The sequence below is a fragment of the Haliaeetus albicilla genome, chromosome 10, assembly GCF_947461875.1.
Source record: "Haliaeetus albicilla chromosome 10, bHalAlb1.1, whole genome shotgun sequence".
In the NCBI taxonomy this organism is placed as follows: Eukaryota; Metazoa; Chordata; class Aves; order Accipitriformes; family Accipitridae; genus Haliaeetus; species Haliaeetus albicilla.
The window spans coordinates 1,225,141-1,244,708 of NC_091492.1; the positions used below are offsets into that span (position 1 = coordinate 1,225,141).

General features: G+C 45.8%; 1 protein-coding gene across 1 annotated transcript; it reads right to left on the reverse strand.

Moving 5' to 3' along the window:
* Positions 1-2,550: 2,550 nt before the first annotated feature.
* Positions 2,551-15,992, reverse strand: CYB5B (cytochrome b5 type B). Its single transcript, XM_069793194.1, has 5 exons — positions 15,750-15,992; positions 7,070-7,198; positions 6,485-6,511; positions 4,330-4,361; positions 2,551-3,312 (listed from the first exon to the last, which is right to left on the reverse strand). The coding sequence occupies exons 1-5, from the start codon at positions 15,900-15,902 to the stop codon at positions 3,222-3,224; spliced, it is 432 nt and encodes a 143-aa protein (XP_069649295.1). The 5' UTR covers positions 15,903-15,992; the 3' UTR covers positions 2,551-3,221.
* Positions 15,993-19,568: the final 3,576 nt, after the last annotated feature.

Here is a 19,568-nt window from a genome sequence, read left to right on the forward strand (position 1 = left end):
CTCTTAACAGCTCTCAGAAGCCCTGGAACAAGACCGAAGGTCTCCTCCGGGCAGTTAATCGGTTAAAAGGAAACAGCAGCAACAACAACAACAAGGCTCTGTAACAAATGGAGATTGATGGGCAGTTTTCCCAACGGTAAACAGCAAAGGGACAAGGTCTGATGATGGCAAAAAAGTTATTTAGAGCAGCCAAAATGCAACTGAATGTAGAGAGCGCCAGGAAAATGGTATTTAAAAAAAAAAAGAAAGTATGTCAAAATCCAGGTGAAAGTGAAGCCTATGGAGAAAACAGACACATTTCCACCATCACACCGGGTATTGATACACCAGCCCCGTTCCTTGGGCTAACCCAATGCTCCTGGAATCAAACCAGCTGACCTTGGTAGCGGACCCTACCCTTCCCTGAACTAGCCCGACTCAGGAATATGGTGCTTTAGCCAACACATGCCTTCCGGCTTTAAAACTTCCCATTGACAGAGAATCCACTAGAAGCCTCACTAAAGTGTTTTCATGGTTAATGACTTAGGGATAAATGTGAAAAAGTACCTATTTCCAGTTTGAACTTCTCCAGCTTTAACTAGTGACCTTTTTTAGACCACCATCCTCTAGATCAAAAAGGCCTTTGATAAAGTTTCTATTCCACATGCAAGTACCTCCATGCTACAATTCTGTAACCTTCCCTTTGATAAGCTAGATTGGGCTCAAGTCTCTCACCATAATGTTTTCCAAGCTTTTAATCATTTACATGGCATTTCTCTGGATTTTTAAAAGCCAAAGGCATAGTCATAGCATTCATCCCCTGCAGCGACAGTGACAAACACAGACAAGCCTTCCCCCTAATGCCCGAGAGGAATGCGCTGGACCTTTACCCTGCAGCGTCACATTCTGCCACTTCCCTGGTGTGATGCTGCAGCCCAACATCCAGTGTTCCTGCCCGGTTTGCTTTCCCATACACAACCTTGCATCCATCTTACCAGCAACCCAGCCCGCTCCACGGTGGTGGCTCACCCCCCATGTGAGGCAGCCATCGCCAAGCTTGCTGGTTTCCCAGGGAGCGTCTGTCTCCTTCCAGGTCACTGCTGAGTCTTAAACAAGCATGGATTGCTCTTTGGGGTGAATTTGAAACACATTCACTGACTGACTATTGCCCTTCCACTGTTAAATCCAAACTTTCAGTTTTCAATTTGTCCTTGTGGACTGTTATATTGCCTGATCTAACAAAACCAATATACCTTGCAGCATCAGTTCAAATGGCTTGCAGAAGCCTAAGCAGCACATCAGTGTATTATCAGCAAATCTGGAATATAAAAATGTCATGTTGGACTGATAAGATCTATTTTCCATAAACTTACATTGACTGACCCATTGCTGAGTTTAAGACCTATATTAATATATGACTATATGGCCTGTCACCTTTATCGTTTAAAATGTAGCTAAGTAGAATTTCCCAGTTCTTTCCTACTGGATTTTCCTTGGCTCAGATTTCTACTCTTCTGCTAGGCTCTTGTTAGGACAGAATAAACAGAAACCAGGCCACCAAAGCAGCCAGGGCAGAATGAGGGACAGATGCAGCTTGCAATAGGACATCCAAGAGCCACTTCAGCAATGGTGAACTCTACGTTTCCCTGGCCAGATAATTCACCTTAAGAGACAAAACAATTGATAGCAGTGAAAAAAGTCCTGTGGGAAGACAGACCTCTACGGGGACTTCTGTTGCACCTCTGCCAAACCAGTGCGTGCTGAAACATGAGATGCTGCTGCTGCCAGCAACTGGCCCGTGCCCACTGGAGGAGTAGAGGCAGTAATGCAGCCCGGGCAGTGCTCTCCATTCCCAGTGACTACGCCATTCCTTGGCCTTTGTTTTTAAAAAGGCAGAGTGTAATTCCACATCCAAGGAACTCCTCTACATGACCTTCTGGGGAACATAGTTGTTTCATGGAAGAGAGAAGAAAAACCACAACCAACAGGAGGTTTTCATGAACAGGACCCCTGTATATCATTCCCCTTTTTGCTGCAATTCAAAAAGATGATCAGCTTTGCTGTAACATTTGAATTAGGAGCCAGTGTCAGAACAGTGTTGTACAGCACTGCTGAAGGACACCGGACACCACAACATGAGTTCCCTTTATTTAGCAGATCCCAAAGCCACAGATAAATGTGCTGGAAGAGCTGGAAGGATTCATGCCTCAGTGCATGAAGCATACCTTACATTGTCTCTGAGCCGTTGGAGGCCAACTACATGATACACAAAAACAGGAGAGAAATATCCTCTTCTATTCCAAGACAAAAACAGCATTATGCACAAATCCCAAATGGTTTTCTTTTTCCTTTTCATTTAGGGAGAAAAGAGTGGATTTATGTGGTGTCCCATCCCCCCCCCCCCCCCCCCCATCTGGTGCACATTCACAGTAAGAATGAGTTTTGTTTCCAATACATATGTCAGATCAAGACCTCAGGGAGAAAGAAAAATCTGCATTTCGAGGAGCCACACGTCAGTTCCCATTTCTGGCATTGCCGCACACAGCACAAAAACACCCAAACAAACCAAGATTCAAGGTATAAATTTTTTCACAGAATATACATTTTAAAAGGGACAAGTACAAATATTACAAAATGAACAGAATCACTTTTAAAATACTTATATTTGTTTAACCGTTAAAAACAGACACGTACAGAAAGAGGTAGCAAAGCTAACAATTTCCTGCTGCTCCAATTAGTGTTGCCTGCATGCACTGGGAAAGTTGCTGCGAAACTGAATCTCTGGACATCTTTTCTGGAAAGGACTGTAGACAACTTGCAGTTTATTTCTGACAATGCTATGTGAAGGACTGAGGCAAATCCACAGGCTCACTAGCAGCTGTTTCACGTTGTCTGGCTTAACGAAAAGGCATTGAAAGAAAAAGGTTGTCTGTGGTTTACCTCAGAGAGAGAGAGAACAGGCGCACACATGCGAGGGAGACCACACACAAACTAAGAGAATACCAGGAAGTTGCACTTGCCCTGCCACCACAAGAGGAAAGTACGACAGCTCCGTGGGTCCCAGAGTTAGGATAGAGAGAGCTTGGTATTAGCTTGGTCCCATGGATATCAACATCACTTGACAGACTCAAAGCTAAAAGCAAGGCAGAAAAGGGTTAAGGTAAGGAGAACTCCACATGTTGCATGCATGCACTCTCTCACACCCTCTCTTTCGGGCTTTCTGAGGTCCCAGCAAGGTCAGTTCAAGAGGTTCTCCCATCCAACATGTAATAGCGATACATTAAACCTAAGACCAGTGCTCCGAAGATGGGGATTAGCCATGTTGACCAGAAACTACAGGGAGAAAAAAAACCAAACAGACAAAACAAACAACAAACAAAAAAATACACACAACATAAAACAGAAGAAAGTATCAAGTTAATAATTCATTCAAGATGTTCATCACTTATTACACGTCTGTTTTCATGTAGGGAACTCTTGGGACCTGCCTCCCATCAGCTAACAGACCAGCCAAACGGGCCTTGGCTCACAGGGCTGGGCAGCGATAGCAGTCCCCGTGCTCAGTGTTCTGCCTGGCCCCTGCAAGAGGCCCCTACGCCTGCAAGGGTGGCTTGGTGGCTTATAAAATAGCAGCTGAATTGCTGAAGTTTCCAGCCTGGCACATACAGAAACCAATTTGGGTTTTTTGTTGTTGGTTGTTGGGGTTTTTTTTTCCTTAAATAAGTCAGACTGTAATTTGTGCTATACAAACAGCTGAGTTGACTCAAGGATAGAAATTGCTGCAGCTATCCCACAATAAATCTTCCTCACTTATAAACCAGAGGCCACAGGCTCACCTTCAGCAGCCTCCTTAGCAAAAAAGTTCTGCAGCAGCTACTAAAGACTAGGGCCTTGTTCTGGTTGTAAGGATTTTCAACTAAATGGGGCTGGGCTTGGTAAAGATCCTCCAAAAAAATGCACATCACTGTGGTGCATCACCCCATGGCCTGCAGCAGCCACCCAAATAATCACTGTAGTGCAAAAGGGCTGCGGCCACAGTTGTGTAACATGAACACGTGGGCCAGGGAATTCAAGCTGCAAAACACCAGGATGCCTGTTCTGCCCAGCATGGAGCAGGGGACTTGGTGCCACCAGCTCTGTCTCCACATCCAACAAGGGAGGTGCATGCCCTGGCAGCTAACTTGGTGCGCTGCAGTCTGGCAACTGATTTTGGACCATCTGCTTGCTGGAAGGACAGTGCGGTAATATCCCCAGGTTTTTTTTCCTGCCCATTAGAGTTAATATGCTGTTCTACAAATGGAGAGTCTTAACCCCTCAATTTCTTACTCTTATTTTAAGAAGATACTATACCTTGCTTGGCCTGAGGATGTCATACTTGGATTCTGAAGGAGGAAAGAGGGAGTTAGCAGCGGAAAAAAGGAAACATTAAACGTGCTAATCAGACTACAAAACTGAACATGCAGGAAAAATAACCCTCCCCTCCTCTCCCAAACACCCTCCATCAGAAGCATGAATGTTTCTGGAGATGTTTGCCCTCGCCCTCACCTCCACATTCTTTCCATCAATCCAATCCCTACCACCCAGTCATCAACTTCACACTGGAACTTGCACCCCTCTCAAAAAAAGGGCTTGCTCATTACCTCATAAACCAGTCTGTTCGTTTTGTATGCTATGGATGCTAACTGGCACTCTGATATGGATAGTCTTTTCACTGTGATCTGCTCTCCAAACCCCTGCCCACCTCCCCGTTTGCTCTCCTACCACCCAACCACTGAAGCATACAACCACGATGTTCTCTTCAGCTCTTCCCTTGCATGCAACCTGTTTTCAAACTTTTATACTTCTCCTTTCATAAAACTCCAAGAATTTAAATATTTTTTCCAGTCAGCTGAAATTCTCATTTAGGCTTTCATCAACTCTACAGCCTCTTCCTCGATGGCTGTTGCTGCTCTCCTGTTTAATAATACTTGCCAGCCAAAAATCACCCTTCCTGCCCATCCTAAACATAATTATCTCCATTTCTTGAGAGCCTTAGCGTTTGCTTTTCTGCTGTAATACATTCGGTGGATGCTAAACTGTAGGGTTCGGCGTTCGGAAGATCTCGCGATGTCACGGAAAGTTAGAGGGTTAGTCGCAGCCTTATGATGTGTCTGTAATCCCGCCTACCCTTGTTAGTATAAAAGGAATTGACTGCGCAATAAAAGGCGGAAGTTGGTGCTCACACTGTGTGTGTTATCTGTCTCTTTCCCTGGTCTGGGGTTGATCAGTGATCTACTCGTGGCACCTTGATATGCAGCGAACGCTACACTAAACTTTGACACTTATATGTGGGAAACTACCTCTGAGCTGCATCACAAGAGTATACATGCACAACTTTTTTTTTTTTTTTTTTTTGCAGTTCCCCCTTATTTATTTTTACATTACTGACTTCTATTTCTTGCTGCTATTTTTAAATTATACTTGGGCCTGCTTTTAAAACAGCTGTTGTACACTGGAAAAAGACCTTAGCTGTACATAACTCACTGGACTTTGTCCTCAGAAAACTATTTGAAAAAAAAAATTTAACTCCTATCCAAGGGAGCTACACAGATTACTACTCATGTCTATGGACATTTTAGGCATGTGATTTTGTTTATGAAGCAGAGTTGAACCAAACAATAGATTTTAAGGTGAATATATGAATAATCATGCAGTCCTGTGTTATAACTAAGCATAGGCTTTACCCAGCCTGAGTTACTCTTTCTATGGCTGACTGCAGCAAGCAAACGCTCCCAAGGGCTTCAGTGGCCACTCTCTCTCTGTTGATAGTTTCCTTCTTGATTCCTGCTACTCTGCAAGTGGCCCTGCTTTGAACAACATTTAATGAAAGCTTTGTTGAAGGTAGAGCTGCGCCTGGTCCAAGCCTTCAGGCCAAGCGAGAAGAGAAGCCAGCCGCAAGGCACATGTTTACCTCTCAGATGGGATTCTATTTATTACCATTTCCCTCTCCCCATCCTTTTCAAAGGCATTTTTGCAACACTGTGCCCTGTTCTAATCCAGGAGTACCTGAGTTTTAGCAACACCAATGATTACTAGGGCAGTTAACAGAGAATTCTTGTTTTACGGCCAACACCGCTGTGGCTGTGCCTGTCTCCTGGCTTGAATGTAACAACACTAACAGTTCAGTGGTCAGGACATAGCGAGTAATGCAAAAAAATGGTCTGTGGCTCAAGGTGCGGAAATAACATTGCTGATGTCAGGGGAGAGAGGGCACAAAAACCCACTTCCAATTTCACACTGAGGTGACTACTGAGCTTCAGAACAAAAACAAAGGTATAACTTGCTTGGAAGATTTATTCATTACTGTAGTTTGTGTAAACATAAAGCCACAAGCTCCACGGAGGGGGGGGGGGGGGCGGAAGGAGGAAAAAAAAGGCATGTGACAACTTCTTTGTTCATTTTGTGAGCATAATATCGTTTCCACAGCATTAAATTAAAACAGAAAAGTAAAACACTAACAGCTTACCTTAGAACCTTCTTTTTTACGATCGTGCTGTCAAGGGGAAAAAAAGAAGAAGAAAAAAGATAAGCACTGACTTCAAGAGAAACCTGCAGTCTTTATGAGGGAATTGTTCTGTACACAGTCCTCATCATAGGGGTAATTGCCTGGACTCGGTTTTCAAAGGAGTCGTTCCTTCAACACCCAAAGGCATCGTCTTTGTAGCAGGCAGGAAGCTGGTGTTTGTGCTGTGCCCCTGTGATCTCTCACCCTCCTGAACTCTAAAGGCAAGGGGAAGTTATGGTACCACCAGTTAAGGAGGAAACCGATTAGATTAACTTCTTTAAGTGCCCCTGATTTAATTGTAGTGAGAAATCTGTTCTGAATGGTGGAAAGAGAAGACCAATTTAGTTTTGTTTCCTCAAGAGAAATTCCCTTTTCTCAACAGAAATCCTGGACAACACAGAGGCTGCCTAAAACCCTTAACTACTTACTTATTTCGCAAGATACATCTTGGTGTATGTGTTTAGTGGGTTACACAAAGGAGACTCACACTTTTACACAGTCCCATCCTGTGTCTGAAAGAGGTTGTCACAGCCAACTGGTCCTTACCGGGTGGATCTCCCCTATGTAGTACTGCTTGAGCATTTCCCTGGCATCTGTGGAATGCCCAACGTCTTCAAAGCTCTCTGTGGCATCTCTACCAGCTTGTTCGAGCAAAACCTCTTCTCCACCTGGATGCTGGAAGAGAAGACTTCAGGTGAGCAAAGGGCTAGATGCAAAAACTGTACAAAGAGTGCCAGCAGCCTTCCTTCCAACTGCTTCCATTCATCACGGATGCCTCAAATCAACACCATCAATAAAATCTTCCAAAGATTCAATCGTCCAACCGCTCCTTCAGGAATTTGCAGAGAATGATGTGTGCTGCACAGCCTGGAAAATACCTTGCATAATAAAAATCCTTCCAAAGATGCAAATCCCCAACATACACAGGGAAGCACTGCTTTGTCCCCCACAGCCAAGCTATCCCTTCTGTGATTCTGTAACAGATTTGGGCAAGAAAATAATACAAAAGAAAGGATATCCTCATGTAGCTTTTCATGGGCTTCACTACATAAATCAGACTCCCTCGCTTGCAGAGGAGCCTCTCCTGCACAATTTTCTCAAGAACTTTCCTGAAGCAACTCAACTGCTAGTGATGCACAAGACAACACTGCCTTTACAGACACCAGTGGAGGAAAGGATATTCTACTTCTTCAGATACTACAAAAAATAATAGTATTTGGCTGACAGTCTCTCTCTGCACATAGCTGTGCAATGAGGAATGGAGAAGGACAGAGGAGAAATGCATCCTGTTTTCTAGAGGCGTAAGAAGCTACGACTCTATTGTAGCCCCAACAATACTGAACTTGATCCAGTGTACAACCACTCAACAACCAGGGGAGAGAAAAAAAAAAAGTGTCACGAAAAGTTATACTGTTTGACATTGTATACTGATTTCAGAGATTCAGAAATTACAACAACAAAAGTATCAAATCCACAGGATGCTCCACAATGACACTGGCATTTCTGTTGGTGGCAGACAGTCACAGACAACTGTCAGACCAAGCGGTATGAACTGACAAGAAAAACCCTGGTGCAATTCTGTTTTCCTTGATGGGTTGGGCTCTTCTCTAGCACTGTCAATACCATAATTCCAGGAACAGATGGCAATGGAAAGCACTAACCACAAAGCCAGCGAAGTACAATCTCTTTACAGTGTGAGTGTGAACAAATAGTTCCGTTTAAACTATCAGCTAATCCAGTTAAACTAATAAAGTGGTCAGGCTTCTGAGTGCACACACAGGGCCTAACCCAGTTTTCTAGAGCATCAGGCAACAAGCACTGAACATGCTAGTTGAGAAGATGAGACTTGTTCACTGCTGCCTGAAATGCCTCTAACAGCTACATGCCTGGAACTGGAGAAGAGATGTTGGGCTAAATTTCAGATCAAAGGACTAACACACCTGTTTTTCTCTGTAATATCCTTTTCCTTCCCACAGACACAGAACAGTTGTCATTGCCCCTCTTCCTTCAGCTTGCCTGTTTTTGCTGCCAAAAGTCTAAATATTCCCACTTGGCTATCACACCTCATACCAAACATACTCGGTATGGACACAAAACCAGTCCAGTTGTTTACTCCAGTGAGTTCCTGCAGCCAATTCTGCAATCCTCATATCAGAGCTCTTTATTCTGAATAAATCCTTTTATTGTCCAGGTATGTGACAAAATCAATGTGGAGCTTTCTCAGCAGTCATGAAGGGCAAAGTCTGCAGTCCTAGGACACAGTTTAGTTAGCAGTCAGTTATTAGATTGCCTTAGCTGTAAAACCAAGCGAGGCTCCACTCCGCTCATTCCCTCCGTGCCTGGCTACAGGTCTTGCTGCCATTTCCCCCACACCAACCCTTAAGCTCACTTGATCTCAGAGGGAGTCAGATCAGGGAGTACCCTAGCAGAAAACCCACCCTACAAAAAAAAGAAAAGGAATCAATTATCTGCTGGGGTAGCCGTGAATGAGCTCACTACAGAGTTGGATGCATGTCCCTCTTTACACAAGGCAGTTAACAGGAACACAGGCCACAAGACAGAACAGCAAAACCACCCTTTAGGTTGTTTCTGCGCCCCTTAGATCACACTCTCAGACTTGGCTACAGTGGTAGGATGCTGTCTATTGCCTATGCACATTACTTGGAACAACTGTCCCATTTTCAGCTATTTTATAAGCATACTTGCAAAGATCCACAGAAACTAGGGGATGAAAAGCTGGCCATTTACTCTAAGCCTTCTAGAAGAACTCCTTAGGGATATCTCACCAGAAATCTCATTTCAGATGGAAAAATATCAGAACTGACTTTTAAGAAGACAACTTTGCTTTCCTAATCATCCATGCTAAAAAGGCAGACAAAACCCTGTAGTAACAGGGAACATGCAGTGGATATTGGTTTTCAGTGCCACCCAGTCTTTGCATATACAAGAGACAAGAAGAATTGTAAAGTACAAGAGACAAGAACAGTAAATTTACTCCTCTTTACATCTTTGGGTCTGAAGCCTTTCTATGCACTTGCTAAATCCACAAGTAAGAAAAATAATTATTTATTCATGCACATCTGTCCTTTGCTGTAATCACCAAGCCAAAAGAAAAAACTTGAAAACATTTTGGCATACCATATTTCTGAAAGGACTCCCTAGTCTAGACAACCACAACTGCAGCCAGACAATTCTTACCTTGTCATACCCAAGCAAACGTAAACCCAGACTATTTATACAGGAAGTCATTTACACTCCCACAAAACTTCTCAAAGATACAGCTCCTGCAGGAAGATGTGAAAACTGAAAGTGTTGCAAACACTTTGCAACAAAGAAAAAAAGTACTTCCAGAGGAAACAGTGGCTGATAAATGTCTGTTACTGAAAAGAAACAGACAAAAGCAAACAACAAGAAGACAGGTGGGCCCAAGTGCCAGTCCTCAGAAGTTTTGCTCAACAGCAGTAACAGAACAGGAACCTCCTTGTCACTGGAGCCTTCAGCATACACAATAAATAAAAGTACATGTTGACAGCAACGTTAATAGTCTTGAAGCACCAGTTCTGGAAGGATATGACCAATGCCACTGAGCAAACAGTTTTACAGGGAGAACCCTGTCACTTGGAAGTGAAAGCACAACAGCCATCACCAGTATAAGGCACCCTCCAGAGTCACTGGCCTGGGCAGCGCAGAAGGGAAGCCAGCTTGCTCGTGCCACAGTCAGGAGATTTAGGGGGGAGAGAAAACCCAAGGCTTCCTCGTGCTCTGCAACACTCACAGCTACAGCAGGTGCTCTCACAAGCATCGTTTCAGTGTGACCTTTGAATGAAGTTCTCCAGATTGCAAACTGGGTCCAGAGAAGAACAAAGTAGGGCGTTGTACAACCCCATATTCAGTCCAAGCTCACTTTAAATGTCATTGATGCTCTAAGGTGGCAAGCCAAAGAAAGTTTGCCCTTGATGACTCACTCCCTAATTAGCAGCTCATACAGTCCATCTTCTGTGTTCAGCCAGCAGGGTTGTATTTATTCATGAGACCTCAGAAGATGCTCTATCTGCGTAGCCTTTAGAAGGGACATGGAGCGGGCAAAAAGCAGCAGCAAGTCAGAACCATAGGTAGGCAGTGAAGGCTTCTGAGAGTGCACCACAGAAACTCAGTGCAGAACACGAGAGCCTAGGGTCACCTTTTCACAAAATTCCAAGAGCCTGTCTGCATATGTCTGGCAGGCAACTGCTGTTACAGACCCACTGTAAACTACAAATGAGCTCAGAAGCAATACTAAGCTTTACAACTAATGAGACTGCTGGATCAGGTAAGACACAAGATCATCAGGTTGAGGAGGGATGCAAAAGCTTTCATTCCTAGCCCCCAGTATTAGAGAAATAAGCCAGGAAATGGAAGAGTATTACTATGCAGTAATAATGTGCCAGTACCTACAAGCCAGAAAACAAGGACAAGCAGTCACCTAGACAAATGGTGTTCATCAACCACACATCCTTCAAAGTTTGTTTTAAGATACGGAATAGGTTTCCCCAAAAACATCTCTGCAAAGCTGGAGCAAGTCAGTGTGAGCAAAACCAGATCTCTGACATTCCTCCTTCTCCCTCACAGAGTTCTCGTTTCAGACACACCAGAGTACGCAGGAATTAAACGCAGAAAGACAAAGAAGGGTATTCAATATTGTTTTCTTACTGCTGGTGCAGTAAGGAGGTAAGAATCTAAAAACTTGCTGCCTTTTTGGTATAAGCAACCACTTGATACTTCCCTCCTCTTTACTTTCATCTCAATGACAATGCTCTTAACTACCAGCTCTTCTGAGCACAGACCCTACCTTAGCTATATACTTGCCTGGAAAGAGCGTAACTTCTGTTAGAACCACAGAAATTTTACAGGGAAGCCATTAGTAGCAGAATATTTCCTTCTTTTGAAACATAGTTTGAAGAACATTATACTTGAAACCAACTAAACTGGGTTAGAGATGTCACAACCCAGGCTCACTCCACTTGGAAACCAGTTCAAATACATTCTAGTCACGTTTACCACGGGTATCGGAAGCAGCAGCGCATGCCAAGACACAAAGCTGTGGTGGCTGCTGTGTCCTGTGGACTCAGATAACAGACAAAAGGGTATACTGAAGAAACATGCATCTCCAAACTCTTCTAGTCATGTGTCAAAACGGAGATAAACCATGTCCCTCTATCGTAAGAATGCTTGTGAAAATAAGTCTATTACAGATTGCGCACTGGTTAAAAGCCACAGATTTTAATACCAGTGTGGTGAGGGCATAAGTGTGAGTAGTACCAGACCTCAGAGAGCCTGTCAGGGAGGTACATCTGCCTTCCTCTGCTTCCTCACTCATCATTCACACCTACCTGAGCAGCCAGCCCTTTTTGTTCTAGCCATAGCCTACACTTGCTTTTCTAGACTACTGCAATCAGGAGTAATAACATGTATTCTGGTGGTCCAGTTACCTGGATTTGGGAGAAAATTATACTATCACCATAAGGCTATCTTAGATTTCAAATAATCACACTTCATTTCAGGTACTTACAGGCTTTCTGAAACACAAGAGATTGCAGTCTCTCAGAAACATCTATGAAATTTCAGTTGTTGTCTTTGCACATCTCCTGCATTTTGTTCACATTCTTATAATTCAGTAGAATTTTGCTATGTGATAAATGTCTTGTTACTCCTGTTACACAGTAAATAACAAAATAAATTGGAAGTTTAAACCGATCCATGCTTCAAACAGATTTTGAGTTGGCTAGCTCATGGCTGACCTGCTGTACCTAGTTTGTAGGAATCACGAAGCAAAATTCGACAATCTTTTAGCAGTGAGGCTTCTTTGAGATTACGCAATCACTCCAAGGTAACGCTCCAGTGGAATTCAGCAATCCTGTTCAAATAATCTGTGACCAAAGGCCAGAAAAGGCAACAATTAGACACTGCTTCAGTGGCTACACAGGATCAAGGGGAAATATTACCCACTGAAACCTTGATAGCTGCAGTTACAGCAACTCAGAGCTCTAAAGCAGAACAGTTTATCAGACAACTGTAACTTTTAAACAAGACAAACACTCCTGGTTCCAATCAGCTACACATTGTTCCCCGTCACTTGACTGACTACAGTGGGGTAACAGATATAAAGTGTATTTTTGCCAATGAATTAGGCCTTGATCTATGTTTACAAGTTTCACTATGTCAGCAATGGGTGTACATAGCAGAATGGTGTGTCAGCCATGCTGGCACAGTTAAAACAGTGGCCTTATTCTTCTTCCTTTCCCTAGTCCAAGTAGATCTTTTTCATGTCAGAAAAACACAAACGGGATAAAGGGCTTGGAAAGGGCAACGTGAAATATCATCTCAAGGTGACATTCAGGGGACTGCTAAACCTGGCTTGCTGGGGGGGGGGCGGGGGAGGAAGTGAAGCATTTTTCTGGGCTCATTTATAATACTGAAGGTGTCCCAGGGAACACATCCCAGATGCTTTCTTACACAGAGAATGCTGAGATGAAGACTGTGACCACCATGCAGCATCCATGCTCTGAAACACAGCGTCATTCACACTGGAGTAAGTATCTTGAAAACATTTTTCTAACTCTTAAGTTTGAAAAGTGATAAGCAGCAGCCATAATTGGAAGACCAAGGCAAATGTAAGACAAGGCACGCAGTTTCTGCAAGTATTGTTCCAACCTCCAGCTGGTTTTGGCTCATCCTAAACCCACAGCATTTTGTTATTTAGAAACCAGCAGTGAATTGCTTTTCCATGTTTTTGCCCAGTCTTCTCCTGAATCTACTTAATCTTCTTGCATGAACAACAACTTTTGGCAAGGAGTTCCACTGGTCTGCTCTGTGTTGCGTGAAGGAACACCATTTGTTTGTTTTGAATCTGGCTCCAGCCAGCTTCTTTGATGTCCCCTGGTTCTTGTACTAGACTTTCAGATGCAGGCAAACCTGAAAGATTTCAGAAACTAGTGGAATAACAAACGTTATTCAAAATACAGCCGCCACCCTGCCCATTTCATTTGATCAGCAGAGGTAGCTGGGCCCACAGCTTTGTACTCCACTGCACTCTCTCAGGAATTTGACAGATGCCAGATGACAGGTTTGGCCTAGTGCCAGAGAACGGAAACATTGGAGGAGGCGTGCATGTAGAAGGAGGCAGTCAGCTGCTCAAAAAATCCTTGCTCACCAGCTGGAAAACTCCTGATCTTGTGAACTGACCCTGGAACAGGAATCTGAGTACCTTAACTCTGCTTGTAGCTCCACCATTTAAGAGCTTCCTGAGTTAGAGTCACACTCAATACAACTGTCTTCTTCCCACCCCAACGATAAGCTCTCTACAGTACAGTTTGCATCCTGTTGTAGATGCATGTGACTAACTGTGCAACCGGTTCTTCACCTCAGCCAGACCTGCAGGCTCTCCTGTAAAACAAACAGCTGAGCATCAGCTGATAATTCTTCATGCCACTGCTGCCCTGTGGCACCAAACTGCCATGCTTCCACCAGGCACCATCCCACTGTCCCACATACTTTTCTTTCCAGCGTACTGGGTGCCTAGAGTCTCTCTCAAGTATCAAAGACCCAAGAACAGCAGCTGCTCAGTGAGCAGCTCTTCAGTTCCTGCACCTGACACAGAGGCATCTGTGAACAGTGCCTGAGTACCAACAGTAGACACTGGTGAGCAAAGGAGTGAGCAGCCAGGATCCATTCATGGTCCTGTGAAAGCAAGATTTTTCATTATAAAAGCTATAAACGGTGCGGAACTGGCTAAGGCAAAGGCGAGCTCATGCCGCTGTAGTAAAAGACACTCCTTAACTTGTTCACTGAAATACCTTAGGCGCTCTCTCAAAATAAATGTTGGGGGGGAAGACTCAAAGCGCAAGTCAGATTCAGAAGGGGGCATTACGATGCTGGATCCAATGAACAAAGTAGATCATGTCCAACTTTATAAATAAATACTGAAAGCTACACAGAAAGGCTCTATGTCGAGCTGTCGGGCCACTGTAAAAAAGCTGCCAGGTTATCATTCTCTCCTCCTATCTGATAAGCCTCTAAACCTCACCAAGGTAGCTGTGTCATTATACGTTATGACCACATAGCAGACACGCTTTAATCGTATATGCCTGGAGGAAAATCAGCGTTTAATTTAGACAAGCAAAACCGACAAGCAGCAACATGTGCACTTTCAACGAAGTGCTCTTCTTTTAAAACTGATTCAGACTAACTTTTGTACATTATTAACCTGTAGCTGCTGCAAAGGGTTTGGTGTTATTTTAAGCTGGGATAAAAGCCCTTTGAAATTTTGTTACCATTTCTTCCCACTCTATCTTCAGCTCCAAACACTAGGGATACCGCTCTCAACGTTCTCAAGAACAGAAGTCAAAAGCACCGAGTCTAGAAGCAACTTCTGTCCCCGCATCCAAGAGAACTGGAGATTACGCAGCAGAGACTGTATCGCTTCCCAATCACTCGTGCACGGTCACCTCTGTGAAGGCAGTAACGTGGCAGATGCTCGCCTACTGAATCACCATTACTATTCTCCTTTAAGTTCTGGGGTGACCCTGGAGACATCAACTTTAAACTACTGATCTAGCCCGACGCCGTTTACCCTACATGACCAGAAGTGAGGTAACGTGGCTTAAGGAGAGCTGCACCTCCCATGTAAGGCATGCCTGAACAGATTTCTGAAGAAAACAGAAGTTGACTCCAACGAGTAGAAGCACAACCCCTGCACTCGGCTGGCCTTTGCCACTGCTTTCCCGTTTCTTGCAGGCGTCTCTGAATGGGGGCAGGATCTCCTGTTTCTTGCGGGTGTCTCTGAACGGGGGCAGGAGTTCTCCTGAGTGTATAAACCGGCCAACAGACCAGCGGCCCCCCCACGGGGCCCCTCCTCAAGGCCTGCGGACCCCTCCTTCGGGCACTGCCGGGCCACCGAGACCCCACAGCCTGGGGCCAGGGAGCTGCCTCAGGGACACAGCAGCCCCCCCCGCCCCGGGCCTACTCGCCTCCCCTTCCCCTTGCAGCCCCCCCGACCCGCTCCGGGATCTCAGCCCCCCAGCACACCCCTCCCGCCCCCCCAGTACCCCTCCCTCACCCTCCCCAGACCCTCCCCTTCCCTCACAGCCCCAAACGCCGTCCCCAGGCCCTCCCCGCTCTCCTCCTTCCCTCAGCCCCCCCCGCCGGCCCCCGAGGGGACGGGCCGGGACCCCGCCCCGCCCGGCCTCACCTCCTCCAGGAAGCGGGTGACATCGTAGACGCGGCCGTGGATAACCAGCCAGGCCTCACGGCTGGAGTTCCGCTTCCCCACCTCCTCCAGCGTGAAGACGGGCCCGGCCTCCGCCGCGCAGCCCCCGGTCTCCGTGCGCTCCCCAGGCTCCATGCTGGCTGCCGGCAGCTTCGCGGAATGACAGACTTTGACCCACGGCAGCCGCCGTAGCGATAGCGGACGCCCCCCGCCCCCGATAACTAACGGCCCGCGGCGGCGCCCGGACGAGTCCGCCGACCAATGAGGAACGAGGGGCACCGGCGGTGGGGCGACTGCTGGCGCCGGCTGCAGCCAATGGGAGGGCGCGGTGCCAGGCGACGGCCAATAGGGTGACAGGGCGGGAAGGCGCTGGGCCTCGCCTCGCGTCGCCTCAGGCGGTGCGCTCCGGCCCGGCCCCGGCCTGCGCTTCCCCCGGGGAGAGCGCGGCTGGCGGGCAGCTGGGGCCTCGGCCGCTCTGCCACCCCACCCGGGCCGCCGGCAGAGCGAGGTTCCTGTCAGCAGCCTGCCCGCAGCGGAGCCTGGTGTCCATCCCCGGCCTCCGGTAACTCTCCCCGTCCGGCCTGTTGGGCAGGTGAAGGGAAACCGGGATCGCCTAGGAAGCGCCTGTTCCTGTCAGGGACCGTCCAAGCTCGCCTGACCGCCTGCGGTCGGAGCTGCAGCACCCTTCCCAGAGCCCAGCCGCAGATGTCTGCGACAGGCCGCCTCGGGGTTGTCTCCGGTAGCAAACGCGGTTGGAAGGCGATGCAAGCCTTCCGCAGCGGGTGCGGGGACAGGGAGCCACGGGCGGCGGCTGTTTCGTCAGGAAAGTGCGGGGGATGTGTGCTGGCAAGAATCATTTTTCAGGGTCCCTCAGCTGAACTGCAGCGCTCCTTTGGTAGGCTTTTGATTCCAGTGCCAATCGGAACAGCTTTTTTGCCGCCCTTTTTGCTTCGAGTCTGTCTGTGTGTATATAAAATAGATGGCCATCTCACAGGCCGTTAAACGGAGCCAGGGGAGGTGCAGCACACCTCCAAGTGCTGCGTTTTCATCAGTTTCTACAGGAAAGTGTTCATGTGCAGGTCTGATGTGAGTCACTTGGTAAGTTCTCTCTTCCCTGCCAGCCACATTGAGCAGGTTTAGGGACAGAGAGACTGTTTGGAGGCTCAGGAACCTGAGTAATTTGTAAACCTGATGGTTTTAATTTATGAACTCGCATTTGTGGCTGTGGAATTTATTTTCTTATACTTGCAGTGCAGGTATAACGACGGACAGTGAACTGTTTGTTTTAATGTAACTGCTGAGGAGGCAGAAATGCCCTATGTTGTAAGAAGTGCTAATACTATTACCACCACTGGCTAAAGATTAAAGGTACATGCAAAGAGAATTTGAGCAGGCTAATGTTTGTGCAGTTTGCTGCAGTTGGAGTTTTAAAAGGAGCTCAAGTGAAGCAAGTACCCGTACCTGGCCTGCCACTAAGCTGGGATCTCTGTGGGAATGGGACATACCTAATGGTACAGTCTGGGAGATCTGTCAGCTCAAAGATGTTATCCTAACCATGCTGTCTGTCCACACTGACTTCAGTCCAAAGACAGGTTAGCTCCCTGAAGATCCCAGATTGTATGTCAAACAAATTTTCTAGGTCACTCTCTGGTAAGAAGGAAGGGTATCTTTTATTACTGGAGAGAAAGAAGTCGCTCCAGTGGTGCCTGCCAACCGCAGTGTCTAATCCAATTACTGTTGTAATGCATGGTCTTTGCAAATGGCTGAAATTCTGGGCTGAGACCTGGCATGGCATCTGTTTTTCATGCACTGCCTTATTCTGGCCTTGTTCTACTGGTTTTCTACAAGGAAATGGGGATTGAGGTGCAATCAAAGAAGTAGTAAGGAAATAATGCCACTGTACTAGGTAAAGAATAAAGTGTGGGGAGAGAAGGCATTCGAGTCAGACCAGTCTAATTTGTGTAGGATTCAAATCCATCCTGCTGTCAATGTGTTCTCTGTCTTAGGAAGTAAGCTAAAAATCTGGATATACCACAGCAATAGTTGAATTTTACTGAATGTTTCACATCCTTTGGTACCTGGTGCGCTGGTGACTTTTCCTCTTGTTCCTTAAGAACCTTGGTTCTCGTAGCTGTAGCAAAGAGTGTTTGTCTTTGTAAGTGCATTTACTGCCTTGTGCTTCCCAGCAAGCTTGTAGTCGCTCATCAGAATTCTCTACTCATACTCTGCTGGCACAGCAAACTGGGGTTTCTGCTTCTCAAAAAGCCTGGTAGGTAGTGCAGCGCCTGGTTGCACACACTGCCTTTGCTATATTGCTCTGGTGAATTGTTAGCTTTTGTGTGGCCACCTTCTAAATTAAACTCTATGTTACTTTACGACATTTATTGAGACAGCCGTAAAGCTAGAATATTTCTCTGTCTCTCAGTGTTTTCATCTATCCTAGTTACTTTTTTTTTTTTAACTGAGCCAATGCATGTACACTTGACAGCCTCCTTTAGATATACACTTATTCCCCACTGTTACCCAGTGAAGTCTGCAGTGACTCTTCCGAGCCAAGCGTCAGAACCAGTACTCTGTCTGTACGTGCTTGGGCTATGCAAAGCAGCTGCTAAAGTCACACTGTTCTTGAAGTCCTTGGCCTCCTTTTCCTCTCTTTGTTACAGGCTGGAGGGCGCAGACCTTGCGGCTTCCCCTCCAGCTATTTCATAGCAATAGAGATACTTCATCTGTAAATGCAAATTCAGGTATCTGCTCTGTCTGGGCACGTCCATACATTTAGTTAACCAAATATTGGTATATTGTTAGTCTTAGCCTGTTGTTCTGAAACTTCTTCAGTTACCCAATCAATAGCTCGGTCTCAACATAGCTTAAATATTGAGCTTATTCTTCTTCTTTTGATCCTTTCTGTGTATCTTTTTCCAGTCATTAGGGATGGTTCCTTGATTCTGTGTGTAACCCAAGTATCCTCTCTGACATGGAAGAATTTCTAGCTCCTTGCACTGATGTGACATACAACCTTGCAGTTCCCTTACTGTGTAACGTTACTAAGAGGGAGGCTCCCCCCAGCCAGGCTATGTACTGTAAACTACCATGGGATTTCATCACCATGCACCCCTCTCGCCACAACGTCCTTCTGCCCGGCCTTGACAAGTGCAGTTATGTATCATTTCACACAGAGAGCTGCTGTAAAGATCACTCTGCCCTCTTGCTTTGACCAGGCTACCCATCTCAGCACATTTCTGCTGGCCCCATCCCTTGGTTGCATCAAAAACTATGTCTCTTTTTCTAGATCCTTCCCAGCACGTTCCTGCCTGTCTTGATTTCAATGTGAAGTACTGACCTTTGCCTTGAATTGGTTCACAGCATCAGTTTCTATAACCTACTTGATAAAAATTTTTGAGTGCCTTTGTGCTCTTTTCTGCAGCTCTCATGTGGAGGTTTCTCCGTATATTTTGCAAAGCGATCTCATTATCCTCCTCAACATTTCCCTTTTCCACTATTTTGTTGCTGCCTGTTTTTTATTGCTGTCTACTGCCTTTCTGAGACTACTAGGCACGGTATCTGTTTTGCAATTCTCCATAACATAGTGGCATCAGGCTTTCTAGGCACATTAGCAATACAAATAATGATCATGGTAACAAATGAGCTCTATATTTATTTATTGAGCAACAGCATTCAATCGCTGCTCTTCCTTACCATTATCTAGCCCAAACAGAAGTCAGAAACCTGTTGCGTGTCCATCTAGAGAGCAAGCCCTTTAGAGCAGGTGCTGTTGTCTTCTGTTTGGTGCAGCACTGTGCA